Genomic DNA, 16,554 nt, shown 5'->3' with positions numbered 1-16,554 from the left:
TGGCCCCTGTCAGGCGCTCGTCATTAATGGGTACAACAAGGACTGGTCGACTCGGAGTCGGTATAATGTGGGGTATTCATGCTTAACTGCGGCATGGTATCTGAGTGAGCTAGCACTACAAAACCAACTTAAATCTGAGGTAGTACAAGAAGCCGCACGTACACATACACACGCATGCACGTCGTCATATGAGCGAAATATTCTCAAGTACGACGTTAAACCCAATTTCACCTCACCTCACCTCAATAGGTAAACTATGGTTATTTGTTCTAAATCTCAATAAAGAAATACGTTTTGGAAGGAGTACATATGCATCAAAATTAGGAAATGGCTTCAGGTGTTGATAGTAAATTCCCTTGGGACTAGAAATAATGTCTTTTTGCCAGTTTTGGATAAATTGATCGATAAGAATGTGTTCAACTTTTGAGACCAACCACTGGGTTGTACACGTTGAGGGATTTTGAAAACCATACGATAGTCCAGTATTGTCTAATATATTTTTACGTGCGAGAGCCAGGGATTATCTTTTTTATTTATTGTTCTTTGATGTGGTAAATAATTGTAAATTAAGTTGGTAAGCTTAAATAAACCTTCTTGGTAAGTTAACTTGCGCCAAACGTTTATGTATCATAATTCTAATGGGGAATCTTCCTAGTTCTAAATACTGTAATGATTTAATTTCTGAATCCTGTAATGAGTCTCAGGAATTTTAAATGAATTTTCTCCAAAATGTCAATGCTTTCGAAATACCCGAGTTCTGCACCACAGGCCAAGATAATTATTACCATTAAGTCAAATGCTAACAATAAACAGTCTGGAGGCAAACCTAACCTTCTAGCTTTTTTCACTAAACTATACATTGCTTTTGAAGCACTATTGCCTACAGTTTCATACTTGATACGAGTTTCCTATTTCAATTGAGCGTTATACCGAGGTAGGTTTAACTATGAACTATTTCAAGTAAATCGCCATCCAAATGAAACTTAACTTTTATGCATTTTGATGGTCCTGACATGGATGGTAAATGACATTCAATATCATTTATGAAAATAGAGAATAATAATGGTGACAGGTTTTCCCCGTCTGACGTCATGAGAAGTACATGAGAAGTAGTTTGATTCGTCATTATTACATTGTACAAGTGATTTGATATTGTTATACAATGATTTAACAAGATTCGGGAAGTTACCCTCTATACCAACCATTTGCGTTTTTTGTCCACAATCCCAATCGCCAAACAGTATCGAAACCTTTGTAAAGTCGATAAAGGCACAATAGAGTTTGTGCTCTCTCTCTCTCTCTCTCTCTCTCTCTCTCTCTCTCTCTCTCTCTCTCTCTCTCTCTCTCTCTCTCTCTCTCTCTCTCTCTCTCTCTCTCTCTCTCTCTCTCTCTCTCTCTCTCTCTCTCTCTCTCTCTCTCTCTCTCTCTCTCTCTCTCCTCTCTCTCTCCTCTCCCTCTCCCCCCCCTCTCTCTCTCCTCACAGTATCACCTTTGCGACGTAAGTTCCACATATTGTAGCCATATTTCGAACATTAATCAGATTACATTGCCATGTAACCGACTCAAATAATTCTGTAAATGTTAGTTTTAAATTCCTCACAGGAACGTTCAAACATGTATTGGTGATTGACGTGACCATAGAGATATATCAAATGTGAAAATATGTCCAAGTGTAACTCAGTTTTAGAAATCTGTAGAATTGACTAAAGCATAAAACTCACATTTAAAATGAAAGTACATTTTCTGTACGTTTAATTCATTTAAAATGATCATAGCGAATCTAATGTATACGACAGCCACAATGTATTTTAATTGAAAATAACTGCTTCTACCCAAGAGCACACAGAAATGACATAATTCAAGTCTAATGTGTCGTTTTTGACTGGCATGCAATTTTCTCAGCTGATTTTCTTTCTGATGACCGTTTGTAACTTGCAACTTGCTATTGAGTTGGATCGGTGGGGTAGCCTTAGTGGTTAAAGTTCGTTCGTCAAGCCGAAGGCTCGGATTCTATTCATCACATCTGTTTAATGTGTGAAGCCCATTTCTGGTGTCCCCCGCCGTGATATTGCTGGAATATTTGCTGAACAGGCGTAAACCCACTCACTCACTTTTGAGTTATTCATGTGACAGGCATCTGATGTTATCAGTTAATTAGTAGATCAGATGATACTGATCTAATATCCTGCTGGACAGCATATTTGATATCACGTGTGTGACGTGTGACTTCCGTGAGAATAACACATTCAACCGTCAACACCTGAGACACCTCTGACATTATGTATTAGAAACTGATTGACGTGTTGACGACAAAACATGGTTGAGGTAAAATTTGTCATTGCCTGAGGGCAATTGCCATCAGTATTTGAAATGTATGTGTGTGTGCGTGAGTGGTAAATTATAACTAAAATATCACAGATATAATTGTAAAACTAATATACAAATCTAACATATCTTAACTATGCAAGACAATACAATATAAAACACGGGCTATAGATCGCCAACAACTGAAGGTACATCACCATACTAGGGACCATGGGACTTACAGTACCTTTACTGCCTGCATGGACCCTAGCTGGATTTACATCATCCCTTCAGCCATTGGCAATTACAGTAAAAAATCAAAATAACAGATATTCTAAGATTAAAAACATTTGGTATGAAAAAACCTTTGAATTTGAAATGTATGTATTACAGGTAACTAGATAAGTATTTTCCTACAAAATATCAAGATAAAGCATGATTGACATTTGAAGCGTGGTAAATTAATCATTATTCATACATTTTGTTTAATAAACTGTATGTTTTCTATTAATATTGCATGTCGAATTTAGGGAAAATGAAAACATAAGCAACTTATAAAGATCAAAGCAAGAAGGGTTACAGAATATTAGCGATTAGTTAACAGAATGTTGGCAGATGTAAGAGGTAGAATAAGAGGACTGAACACTACTGATATGATCTGAACTATTTGTAGGTAGTCTTCATTATGATGATATGGTTAAACAATCTGAGCATATGTAATTATCATTTATTTATTTATTTTTGCCTATTATAATGCAGTTGTTTGTGTTGACATGAACATAGATAACTTATACTTATTATTGATAGCTTGGTGCCATTAATTAAACAGTCCTTATTAGTCACATATTGTGGTGTGTGATGTGGTGTTAGAAATAACATCCATCATTTATTACATTAAACACCTCAGCTGTGAAAGTGATCATGAACATTCTATATAACCCACTCAGCATTGTGTTCCTGGCATCCACATTCGAGATTCCCTTGAAGGTAAGTCAGTCTTTACGCTCTTTGCAAGCTCAAGCTCGAACAGTATTTTGGAAACAAGTGCTCGTCAACGACTCTGTTAAGAGATCTTCATTCATGATGTGTTTTTCTTTGCATTAAGTTGCAAATGTTATATGTTAACAACCCTGTGTGTGTCTATGATTCTCAGTCTCACGTTTTCGGTTGTTGTTCTCGGCTTCAGACCGTCCTATACCATCCTCACAAAGAACCCAAATGATCACAGCATTTTCTTTCCACCACTGTCCTCGCAAAAGTGAGGTGAGGTGAAATTGGGTTAACGTCGTGCTTGAGAATATTTCGCTCATATGACGACGTGCATGCGTGTGTATGTGTATGTGCGGCTGCTTGTACTAGCCCAGACTTAAGCTGGTTTTATAGTGCTAGCCCACTGAGATACCATGCCGCAGTGAAGCATGAATACCCCACTCAGACACAGTATACTGACTCCGAGCCGACCAGTCCTTGTTGTACCCATTAATGCCGAGCGCCAGACAGGGGCCAACAAGTACCATATTTTAACGTCTTTTGGCGTGACGCGGTCGGGGATTTAACCCGCGACCTTCCGCTATTCGGGCGGACGCTCTAACCACTACACCACGGAGGCGGTCTCCTCGCAAAAGTAATGTAAAGTCGAACCATGAATTAAATGATGAGAGCATCTTCTGTTCATCTGTTTTATGCGTCCCCTACTACCCCTACACACTCAATTATTCACCTACACTTTTTGGGATCAAAAGGTGTAGGGGTAATAGGAGTGAGGGTGGGGGGTGGGGGGTTGTCTTCAATTAACACTGTAGATGATTTACACCTTCCCGTATAAAATGGACTCTTTCAATCTGTACAAACAATATATTTAACTTATACGGTATATATAATTTATTTGTGGACAAAAGAAGTTTATAAATAATTCGCACCTGCTAAAAGGTATCGTATGTCATTTACATTGACATGTATATATTTTTCTCATTTTAACAATATCTATAAAATGCACATAAATATTAAAATGGATTGTACCATCAAATATTAATGTAATAGTATAAGAATGTAAAGTTGCTAAAAATACAAAATCAATTGTGTTACTGAGAAATCAAAGCTTAATATGCTCATAGTCTATATCAAGACCCAAGTTTCTTCAGAAATGAGCCAAGCCCGTTTGTTAATTGGGTGAGTCCACTTGTTAGTTGGGTAGAACCAGATCAAAGTATAGGGGTACTGCGAAAATATGCATTGATTAAGTGTAGGTGAACTGGGTTGTAGGTGAAATGAGAGTGTAGGGGCTATGGGTGTGAACCTGTTTAATAGCGAAAACACGTAATACAACAAAGATACAGCAATATGTTTAGCGTCCCCATCTCGTTATGCAGGCAGTTTGTTGAGTCCACTGTTATTGTGATTCCTATACATGTAATCTCTGGATGTTTGCTTCAATTGTCTAGATGAGACTGCTCGTGGTATTACTCTTGGTGGCTTTGATTGTTCTCCCAACGGAGGGTCTGTTCCGTCGTCGTCGACGACGCAGATGGCTCCGTATCAGAGGCAGAAAAGTTATCACTGGTCTTGGCGTTGCTGCGAGATTGGGACTGATAGGAAAGAGAGGTAAGACGATGGTAATGTTGACAACCATCCGATCTGTAACTGTAACTACGAATTTCTGTAACCTTTTGACGATATCTAGTCAAAGAAGGGTCCGTTTCAAAGCGTTTGTTACCTTTTTGTATCTACATTCACTGATATGAATTACCTATACGTTTGACAGAAAGAGAATATGCTTTACCAGCACCTATATTGTTGTGTTTTCTTCACAGAGTAGTTGGGCATACCGTATAGTTAAATACTGATCGTGTGATAAGAAAAAGGGAACGTTTTGCATGAAAGGATATCATTTATCTTTCATAAAAGAAACGAAACAAATTAATGAAACAAATTCCATTAACAACATGCAATGCAAATTGTTATTTCGACCAATCAGAGATGAGAGGTGGTTACAGTAACTAAACACATTGATCAGTCCGCCAAGGTTTAAATGAAACTGTCGTGTATGTTCCAGATGTACAAGATGGCCTTGCTTCTGCTGATCTGAATCAGGATGGGAACATTGACCAATCAGAAGCTGAGAATCTCTTCGACGAGCGCGATGCAGAACAAATCCTGCAAATGGCTGACATGGACGGTAAGTACGAACCAGGTACAGTTTTAAGCCAGCCACGTGTGTGCCATTGATTGAACTGATTACAATTATTTTGTGAATTTTGGAAATCTGACAAATCCAAAACAATATTGATACAGTGGGCAAGTGCACAAAAGAATAACATGTTTTTGCGTGCTGAAAATATCCTGTGAGTAGGCGACATAACGATTCCTTAATCAGCGTAACATAGATCTTGAACTGCCTTGTTTATTTCATAACGTCGAAGGGTTAGAAATTGTAATATGACGCGTTGTAAATTGTAATAAGCCTGTCGTTTTCTTTGTCATTGTCTCGCTGTCATGTTTCAGGTGACTCAGTTGTCAGTCATGATGAGTTCATCCGAGGAGTGGCAGACCTTTTCTCTCAAGGTGAGCTTTGTTCTATTTCATCGTATATAACTCATATGCCTACCACTTCCTGACCCGTGAAGATAGGGTTAGAATTGATCTTCAGTAACCCTTGCTTGTCGTAAGAGGCGGTTAACGGGATCGGGTGGTCAGGCTCGCTGACTTGGTTGACACATGTCATGGTATCCCGTTTGCATAAGTCGATGCTAGTGCCGTTGATCACTGGACTGTCTGGTCCAGATGATTATTACATACCTCTGGCATATAGCTGTAATATTGCTGAGTTGGGCATAAAACTAAACTCCCCACTTCCTTCTCTGTATGTTGATTTTTCTCTTATAGATGCTGAGTAGATACTTCGATACAAGTACAAGAGGATGAAAACACACCTGAGCAATTCTTCTGGAAATTTGCAAATAAAAAAGTACGCAACAAAGTGTTTTTATATTGTCATTTTAAAATTACTTTGACAATCCGTAAAACAACAAGCAACAAACTACAAAGTCTTACACAAGAGAAGGATGTCTACATCTTTATATACAGTTCCTTCCTGAGAACATATTGTATTCACTTCTAGGTTTATTGCCTTTTTGAAAATGAACTTGACCTCCCATTCATCTGACTGATCATGACATGTCTTCCTATGGAATCATTGTAAGATGTTACAGCAGACAAACTTAACCATGCTTGTAGGATTAAGCTAAATAGAGAATTGATCACTTATCTAGCACATTATACGTTGTTCACAAACGTACATAGGGACCAGTGCACAACGCATTTAATTTTGAACTCAGAAGCACGGGTATCGGATCATAATAAGGAGTAACAGAGTTAGGCAATTAGGCAATACCGATGACACCAAATCTAGCAGCATACAAGAAAAAAAATTCAGAGTTAACTCCTTTCATCGATTTGCATTCGCAAAACATCGGAAATTTCCGTACATCAAATATGACTTCATTAGTCGAGATAAAGAATTACTATCACGAAGTACCAAATGAATTCCCACAGTTCGGCATTTCCAGCGGGTAACATAGAAAATGTTACTCGCTTGTAAGCGGGATACGCTGGAAAAAAATCAGAAAAGTGCTCAGCCAATCAGAAAACGACATTTATGTGTGAGGTTTAAGGACATTTAAGGAACAACATAACTGCACAGTTAGCCATTAGTGATGAACTACTCAAACAAGTTATTAATCCTTTGTAAATTACTTAAAGAGGAGTTACATAACACTTTCCACTTTTTCCGCATCAGTATTATGACTGTAGAGAATATATAAATATCGTATTCGATTGACTTTTGACTTAATTTGTAAAGGTTCCAGCCGTCCGTACATTTCAATCCATATGCACTAGATTTTCAAATGATCCCACAATGAGAGAATATGGCCACACTCTTCTGTGATGATACGATTATCATCCTGTTGTAGAATGTAGGACATTGTAAACATGACGTTTCAGTTCAATACACATGTAGGTTAAAACCAATTCTTAAACTTGTTCTCTGCGACCCAGAATTTAAGAAAATGTAATGGGTTTGCCATGAGTCCTAACCTTTCCACCATGGAGCACACGTGGACATGATCAGGATACGCCTTCGTTAAACGCCGAACGTGGAGAGCGCTTCAGGAGGAGTGGACAGGAACCCCTGACGTGTGCATCCAAACATTATTTGCTTTATTTTATCTGTTGCAGTATACCTGACCTTAGAATAATAGAATAATGTGTTCTGAACATTCAACTGTCAGACAGCTTCAACTTTCTAACGAAATAAATTTCAAGTGCATTCAATAAGACAGTGATATTCTACAAATTGCGAACAAATAAAGATTATGTAAAGTCTCTGATCTCAAGTGACAATATGTCCAAAATATTTGACCTAAATATCAAAGCAAGCGATCGTGTCACGTGTTTCAAACATGTCATAGTTAGCATACACCCCAGCTCATCCACTGCTACTGAATACAAAACTAATTCAGAATTGGGACAAACATTTTGTTAGATAAAAGAAGTACACTGTGAAATTACTCTCAACTACTCAAAAGTAAAGTACGTAGGTGAGCAATCCAAGCTTCGAGCATAAGTATTAAGTACTTATACCATAATATAATGTATCTATTTTGATGACACAGCAAGTTACATTTGGCTGGATTTTTCAAATTGTATAACTGGATATTGATCAGTTTCAGGTTATGTGTATCCAACGGAGATTTAACATCAGAACAGAAGAAACGCCTGAGAAATATTTTCTCGGTGTTCTATATATACACTTACGTATCATATTTGTATCGCCAATATCATTACAGGAATAAAATTAGTCAGTGTATTACTCATACAATATGGATAAGCCTGACACTGGACGTTGATCCTAAACCTTAACAATGTGTAGAGGAGACATTCACACAACTGATGGATATATTACGTAACAGAGCATTCGCGGACTGAATATTTGCTAGGCATTGTTTCCCTGGAAGAAGAAATCTCTGTCAGTTTAGATTCCAATTTAGACATGGTATCAAATAACAACCTTATGTGTTCACGGAGATTGTGGATCACAACCAAACAAACCCTTGAAGTGTTATTGTTGTTCAATTCATGCCTCTTGTCGTGACCAGGCTTATAACGTTCATCTAACTCAAACTTCCAATGTCAACTTGGCCAATTACATCCCATTATTCCTGCTTGGCGGCACCAAGTTTGTTAAAAGTGGTATGCGATTCTTGACGGTGACTTACACACCGTCCAAAGACATCCCAGACATCTTTGATCGGTGATACGTCTTGACTAAGTGCTGGTGGTTATGTTCTCTTGTAGGAGGTAATCAGTAACCTTGTGTGCTCTTGGTGTCAATGTCGATGCGCAAATGGCATCACGTATGAATCAAGGATGTTGTCACGATAGTAGTGCCAATTGACACCCCCGTAAATAATAGGCAAAGATGTTCAGCCATTTACGGTGATCTCATCTGGGAGCCTGTCGTTAGTCGATCAGGAATGCGTCTGTCACAAACGTTATTTGTCTGTCTTATCGTGAGTGTAATCTAATACCTACTGATTGTCAAACGTTTAGAGATCGAGCGACAATGCTCTGTCTTGTTCCAACTTTCAACATGTCATTTAAGGTAGCCGTTCCTTGCGTGACAGACACAACATGTCAAAACCGTTCAATTGAGTGTATAACAACACATTAGAAGTACGCTGTTTTATATCACTCACATGCTTCACAGTGAATTTTGGATGCTACTCCGACATGTTCACGTGCACAAGGAAAACCAATGCACGAAGCTACTGTGTTTGCTATCGGGAATTTTATAATCAAGTTCTAAATCCCAATCCAGTCATGTAACTTGGTTTTCCACGAATTGGAAATACCCTAACGTTTTAAATAAAGTATTTTTCTTAATAGAGTGTAATACCAATGTAGATAATAATTTAAGGAACGTTTCATAATGAAACCTGTAGAGATTGAAGTGGAATATACAGTTTAGTATGAATGCACAGGCATACAGATTATACACACGACATTATCTTGCAAATATTTATTTCCAAACATCATATTACATCTATAAACGCTCTTGTTTTCAAATATTTATTCAGCATCTGAAACAAAGAATATGCGCAGATAAAGATGTGATCATTTGCTAATTACCATCCCTAGAAGAAAAACGACGACATTTAAGGTGACATGTATTAGGATGTAACAATAAATGCCAGTCACTCACCCTGAGAGAAAAGCTCTTCCAATCCTCGGATAAACTCATCGTGACTAACAACTGAATCACCTGAAACGCACAAAGAGGAAACATAGGATGATTATTAGTATAGCAAATGAAAGATTGCTCAAATTATGTTTTTGATAATCGTACAATCAACGGCTACAAGCCCTTTTTGAAACATACTGGGGATGTCTTGCATACCAGGAAGTGTCCTTATGTCTGTTTCCGATCCGAACACACGTGGCTGGCTTAAAACTGTACCTGATTCGTACTTACCGTCCACGTCAGCCATTTGCAGGATTTGTTCTGCATCACGCTCGTCGAAGAGATTCTCAGCTTCTGATTGGTCGATGTTCCCATCCTGATCCAGATCAGCTGAGGCAAGGTCATCTTGTACATCTGGCACATACACGACAGTTTACTGATCAATGTATTTTAGATAATGTGAACACTTCTCATCATAACGAACACTACCCTGATTTGAGTGGAAACACCAATTTGCATTAAGTGAATGGCATGATGTATGATGTGTTTTGAATTTCTTTCATTATAAGTTGTTTTTGTTTTTAAAAAAGATTGAAGAAATCAATTGATGTAAAAGGTTGCCTTCTTCTAGCCATAAGCTCATTATATACCTATATAATGTACAACCATTCTGTGTAGAAAACAAAACAATACAGGTGCTGGTAAAGCATTATTATTTCCCTTTCTCTTCACAACTAGATACAGGTAATTTATAACAGTGATTCTTTGACGAGACAATCTTGAAAGTCAGCTGCGTTATCGTAATTCATAGTTGTCAACATTACCATCAAATATACATGAATGCAGACTTGATCTCGTCACTATATGGCTGAAATAATGCCGATGTGACGTAAAGCCCAACTGAACTCAACTCGACATTACCATCGTCTTACCTCTCTTTCCTATCAGTCCCAATCTCGCAGCAACGCCAAGACCAGTGATGACTTTTCTGCCTCTGATACGGAGCCATCTGCGTCGTCGACGACGACGGAACAGCCCCTCCGTGGGGAGAACAATCAAAGCAATCAGGAGGAATACAACGAGCAGTCTCATCTAGACAATGAGTGGAAACATCCAGTGATTTATAGGAATCACAATAACAGGGGACTCAACAAACTCCTTGCACAACGACCTGCATTGGGACACTAAACAGACAGCTGTATCAGTGACTGTATTACTGTCCCATGACACAGATGGACAGAAAATGTTCTTAATCATTTAATTCATGGTTCAGCATTTTAGTAGTTTGCGTGGAACGGTCTGAATCCGAGAATGACAACCGAACAGTTACATTTACTGCGCAACTGAGAATCAATATACAAATACAGAACTGTTTGCATTTAACATTGTCAACGTCAAGTACGGAAATAACGCAAAAGAATACATTTCTTAACAGAATCGGTGACGAACACTAAGTCTTGTCTCTAAAACACTGTTAACTATGAGGTCTCAAAGAGCTTAAAATTAGACTTACCTTAAAGCGAATCTCGAATTTGGATGCCAGGGACTCAATGCTGACTGGGTTATATAGAATGTACATGATCACTTTCACAGTTGAGGTGTCTAATGTGATAAATGATGGATACTATTTTTAACACCACATCAGATGCTGCAGATGTGACTAATGCGGACTGTTCAATTAATGACATCAACCTATCAGCGACTATAAGTTATTTATGTTCACTTCAACACAAAGGATGGTGTTTTTCCTAACTCAAAATAAGCTATACTCAGCGTCATTAGTGAAGGGTCAAGCTACTGGCAACACTATTTCTTAAAAAGTTGTAAATTCTTCGTTTGTATTTGAAATATACACAACTGAATGTTTTACAAAATTTCTTAACAGTATGGAAAACATATTACATTCTTTAACCTCCGATACATTCTGTTACAAATGGCACATTTTTTATTCAAGGCTTTGATGAAAACTACCTAGACTGTTCAGAGGATATCATTAGTTGCAGTCGTCTGGTTATACCTTTACATCCGCAAAAAATTCTGCAATTTATATTTTGCACATTTCTTTCTTTTCCATAATTTCGCAATTTGATATCCATATCAATTAATCCAGTACGGTTCAAATGTCATCCTTGAAGTGTCTGGATGTTTGGTGGGGAATTACTTAATATCCAGTTACCTAAAATATATATGTTTCAAATACTAAATTCGATAGATACTCCCCGTGATGACAACTTCTACCTCTACCACGTTTTGTCGTCAACAATCATGTTCTACTTACTATTCCACATCCTATTAGAGGAGTAAAGATTCCAAAGTCGAATTTCAGATGATATATAACTTGTACATTGTTGATGCCACGACAATGTTCAGTACTTGCAATTAAATACATCTCCAAGTATAACTTTGGCAAAAGCATCAGTACTCAGGTTGATTAATTTAACAAGTTATGTACAGAATGAAACAGATAGCACTGGAGCTTCTTTGACATGCTATTGACAGGATAAATTAACCTTTAGGTTTTCTTGGGGCGGTGGGGTAGCCTAATGGTTAAAGCGTTGGCTCGTCGCGCCGAAGACCCGGGTTCGAATCCCCACATGGGTACAATGTGTGAAGCCCATTTCTGGTGTCCCCCGCCGTGATGTTGCTGGAATATTGCTAAAAGCGGCGTAAAACCAAACTCAGTCAGTCAGTTTAGGTTTTCTTAATCATATAATTCGGTTACAGAGTATTTAGTGAGTTTCTAACATTGTGAACATTTGATTATCCACTCAACACGCCCCAAATTATTCAGGTTTTTCTTCTTCTGTGTTTCTATTTTAATCCGTCTATAGCTTTATTTTGTTGCAGCGGGTACAGCAACGCGCTCTTGTCTTATTTAGTGGAAATACCATACATTGTAGAAATCCACACAGAAATAAATGAACAGTTATTTATCAATGTAAATGTTTTCACCTACACACTATCACCTCTGTGACGTAGGTTCCACACACTGTATACAAACTTCAAACACTGATTTGATCCCATTGTCGTGTAACAGACAATTTTAATATGTATTGTTGACTTTGGTGAAATATGTCCAAGTGTAACTTAGTTTTAGAAATCTGTAGAACTGACTAACGCATAAACATTAAACTATTTAAGTACATGTATCTGTGTATTAACTAAACTCTGACGATCGTTTGTAATTCGCAATTTGCTATTGAGTTATTCATGTGACAACCATTTGATGTGATCAGTTAATCATCAGATCAGATGATACTGATCTAATATCCTGCTGGACAGCATATTTGATATCAGGTGCGTGACCTGTGACTTCCTTGACAACAACACCGTCACCCGTCGACACCTGACACAACTCTAAGTGAGTTACAACTTAACTGGATAAGTAATTCCCTTCAAAATATCCAGGAAATTCATGATTGACATTTTCACCGTTGTGAATAAATCAGTACTCATACATTTTGTTTATGAATTGTCAGTTTAAAATTACATGTCGAATTTATGGAAAATTAATTTAAAAAATGCAAAATATAAATATCTAAGTAACAAGGGCTACAGAATACATAAGTTAACAGAATGTTGGCAGATGCAAAGGTAGAACTAGTGGACTGCAACTGTTGAAATCATCTTTACTATGTGTAAATAGTTTTCATCAAAGATCATAAGGTTAAACAATCGGAGCATATTTAATCATCATTCAGAAACACAGATCTTTGCATATTATAATAATAGTTTTTTGGTGAAATAAGACGACACAATTCCATGTGTTGACATGAACATAAATCACATGTACTAACTGATAGCTTGATGCCATTAATTAAACAGTGCTTATTTGTCACATATTGTGGTGTGTGATGTGGTGTTAAAAATTGTATCCATCATTTATTACATTAAACACCTCAGCTGTGAAAGTGATCATGCACGTTCTATATAATCCACTCAGCATTGAGTCCAAGCATCCAGATTCGAGATTCTCTTGAAGGTAAGTCAATCTTTAGACTCTTTCGTAGCTCAAAGTATTTAGGAGACAAGTGTTCGTCAACGACTCTGTAAGACAAATTCCATTGATGATGTTTATTCTTATGCATTTTTTCCTTCCTCGAGGTTGGATGTAAAATGCAAACAGCCCTGTGTTTGCATAATAATTCTTAGTCTCACAGTGAATGTACCATTTCGGTTGTTATTCTCGGGCTCAGACTGTCCGACGCAAATTAAAAAATATCGAACCATTCTTCACTTGAACCGAAATGGGAAAAGCATTTTCTGTCAATGACTGTCCGGGCAAAAGTACTGAAATGTCGAAACATGAATTGAATGATGAGAACATTTTCTATCCATCTGTTCGACAGCAGAAGAAAGTAACACAGTCATAGATACAGCAATCTGTTCTGTGCACAGGTCGTTGTGCAAGCAGTTTGTTGAGTCCACTGTTATTGTGCTTACTATTCATCACTGGATGTTTGCTTCAATTTTCTAGATGAGACTCATCGTGGTATTCCTCCTGATTGCTTTGATTGTTCTCCCAACGGAGGGTCTGTTCCGTCGTCGTCGACGCAGATGGCTCCGTATCAGAGGCAGAAAAGTTATCACTGGTCTTGGTGTTGCTGCGAGATTGGGACTGATAGGAAAGAGAGGTAAGACGATGGTTATGTTGACAATCATCCGATCTGTAACTGTAAATATGAGTTACGATAACTCAGCTGAACTTTGACTGTCTAGTCAAAAAAGGGACCATTGTCAAAGCGTCTATTACCCTTTTTGTATCTGCAATCACTGTTATAAATAACCCACATGTAGTTGTGAACAGAAAGAGAATATGCTTTACCAGCATCCATATTGTTTTGTATTCTCCACAGAATAGTTGTTGCATATTATATAGTTTAATAAGTAACTGATGGCAAGAGGAAGACAACGTTTTACATCAAATACTATCTTCTTTGTTTTCAAAGCAAATTTCATACAACATACAACATAACATTCATTCAATGAAAGTGGTTATTTCTACTAAAATCAGGGACTATGCGTAACTATGAGAAGTGTTTATATTGAATAAAACACATTGATCAGTCAGAGAAGGTGTAAATGTAAACTGTCGTATATGTTCCAGATGTACAAGATGACCTTGCCACTGCTGACTTGAATGAGGATGGGAACATTGACCAATCAGAAGCTGAGAATCTCTTCGACAAGCGTGATGCAGAACAAATCCTGCAAATGGCTGACATGGACGGTAAGAACGAACCAGATACAGTTTTAAGCCAGCCAAGTGTGTGTGATTCCCATGCGGATCGGAAACAGACATAAGGATACTTCCTGTTATACAAGACATGCCCAATATGTTCCAAAATCGGTTTGTCGCCATTGATTGTACAAGTATCTGATTAAAATTTGAGTAAGGTTTTGAGTTGGATTATAACCTTATGTATTCCTCGTTCATTTGCTATACTCATAGCAATCTTCCGATGTTTGCTTTTTGTGTGCTTCAGGTGATTCGGTTGTTAGTCATGATGAGTTTATCCGAGGTCTGGAGGAGCTTTTCTCCCAGGGTAGGTGACTTCAGTTTTAATGTGTCATTCGAATACTAGTACACGCCACCTTAAACGTCTTTATTCTTCTTGTGATAATAGAACTAACAGATGAATTTTGATTCATGTATTTTGTAGATAAATGCATTTTTAGTATGGTGATTTAAATTAGAAACTAGATTTGTGAGTGGCTGTACCTTCAGAGGGGGTTGACGTAGCGTAAAAATAGTGTCCTCCTGAGAGGGTACGTAAGTCCCAAAACATTTCAAGTAAATTTATGTCTACCGGGTTTTAAATCGTAGTATTTTTGTCATTTTAATGTATGGCTAAATCTCAGTGTAAACGCCAATGGCTGAAGGGATGGTGTAAATCCAACTAGGGTCCATGCAGGTAGCAAAAGTAATGTAAGTCCCCATGGACCCTGGTATGGTGATCTACCTTCAGTTGTTGGCGTTCAAAAGCCCATTTGTACATTGTATTGTCCAAAAATATTGTTCTACTTTTAACGATATCTGCTAGCTAGTTTTAACCCATTTTGCGATAATCTAGTAATTTTACTGCCCTTCGTTGACAGAGTTTTCTATATCATTATGAATTTAGAACTAGTTTTAGTCACGATATGGCAGACATATTGCCGATGTAACTTAAAATCTTAACTCACTTACTCACTCTTGTGATAATAAGTAACAAATGAACCCATCTTTATCTGTGCATTTTATTTGTTTCAGATGCTGAATAGATGTTTGAAAACAAGCGCATTATGATGACATAACATGATGCTTGGAAATAAATATTTGCAAAATAACGTCGTGTGTATGATCTTTACATCTGTGCATTCAAACTAAGCTTTAGCAATTTGCTGTATGCTCCAAATTACTCTCTATAAGTTATCAAAATGTCCCCTACATGCGTGATTATCTTCATTAGTATATTATTAATAAAAAAACATTACAGTATTCTCTCCAAATAAGAAACTCAAAGGTGTATTTTCACGAATTTAATCTGGTAACTTTCAAGTGAGATAACAAATGAAATTCTGGATTAGTTGCAGCCAAATTTCACAATATAAACGACCAAAATGTCTTTTAACATGTATAGCTAATATAAAGTTCAATAAGTGAAGGCGTATGTTCCCAGTTGGGTGCTGTCTTCAGTATCTGTTGTGGCCACCATGAGTCCCCAAAACTGCTCTGCACCGTGTCGGCATGGACAGAATAAGTCTCTTTCATTTAGCTAACAATATGTCAATGTGCGTCTAAAAGCAAAAGGGCCCCTTATATAGGCAATGTCCCTGCTCACGTTTCATAAGAACTTCACGTGCATATTGCAAACCACTTTTCTCTATGTCATGTTCATGCAAGTTTCGAACGCAAACGTGCAGTAACGTTTCCAAAGATTCCTATTTGCGCTGTGCGTTCGTTCCATATACACAAACCAGCATTACATTGACGAAATTATAACACTCACTCACAGTTTGAAACTTAT

At 37.5% G+C, this 16,554-nt stretch overlaps 2 protein-coding genes across 2 annotated transcripts; one reads left to right on the top strand and one right to left on the bottom strand.

Annotated features, from left to right (window-relative positions):
• Positions 1-3,225: 3,225 nt before the first annotated feature.
• Positions 3,226-15,874, top strand: LOC124270571. The gene is made up of 5 exons (XM_046705587.1): positions 3,226-3,291; positions 4,746-4,905; positions 14,652-14,774; positions 15,031-15,090; positions 15,798-15,874. The coding sequence occupies exons 1-5, from the start codon at positions 3,226-3,228 to the stop codon at positions 15,806-15,808; spliced, it is 420 nt and encodes a 139-aa protein (XP_046561543.1). The 3' UTR covers positions 15,809-15,874.
• Positions 9,368-10,647, bottom strand: LOC124270569. The gene is made up of 4 exons (XM_046705585.1): positions 10,477-10,647; positions 9,836-9,958; positions 9,566-9,625; positions 9,368-9,443 (listed from the first exon to the last, which is right to left on the bottom strand). Exons 1-4 carry the CDS (start codon positions 10,634-10,636, stop codon positions 9,433-9,435), a joined length of 354 nt encoding a protein of 117 aa, XP_046561541.1. The 5' UTR covers positions 10,637-10,647; the 3' UTR covers positions 9,368-9,432.
• Positions 15,875-16,554: the final 680 nt, after the last annotated feature.

Source organism: Haliotis rubra, unplaced genomic scaffold (assembly GCF_003918875.1).
Source record: "Haliotis rubra isolate DU_JTF1 unplaced genomic scaffold, ASM391887v1 Scf1529, whole genome shotgun sequence".
Classification (NCBI taxonomy): domain Eukaryota; kingdom Metazoa; phylum Mollusca; class Gastropoda; order Lepetellida; family Haliotidae; genus Haliotis; species Haliotis rubra.
Note: the sequence above shows the minus strand (reverse complement) of the source record. Positions and strands in the feature narration are given on the sequence as shown.

Excerpts from the sequence above, each read along its gene's own strand:
- LOC124270571 (XM_046705587.1), top strand. The coding sequence starts at position 3,226 with ATGAACATTCTATATAACCCACTCAGCATTGTGTTCCTGGCATCCACA. Across the intron at positions 4,906-14,651 it reads GGGACTGATAGGAAAGAGAG|ATGTACAAGATGACCTTGCC; the intron begins GTAAGACGATGG and ends TATATGTTCCAG. Across the intron at positions 14,775-15,030 it reads GCAAATGGCTGACATGGACG|GTGATTCGGTTGTTAGTCAT; the intron begins GTAAGAACGAAC and ends TGTGTGCTTCAG.
- LOC124270569 (XM_046705585.1), bottom strand. The coding sequence starts at position 10,636 with ATGAGACTGCTCGTTGTATTCCTCCTGATTGCTTTGATTGTTCTCCCC. Across the intron at positions 9,959-10,476 it reads GGGACTGATAGGAAAGAGAG|ATGTACAAGATGACCTTGCC; the intron begins GTAAGACGATGG and ends TGTATGTGCCAG. Across the intron at positions 9,626-9,835 it reads GCAAATGGCTGACGTGGACG|GTGATTCAGTTGTTAGTCAC; the intron begins GTAAGTACGAAT and ends TGTGCGTTTCAG.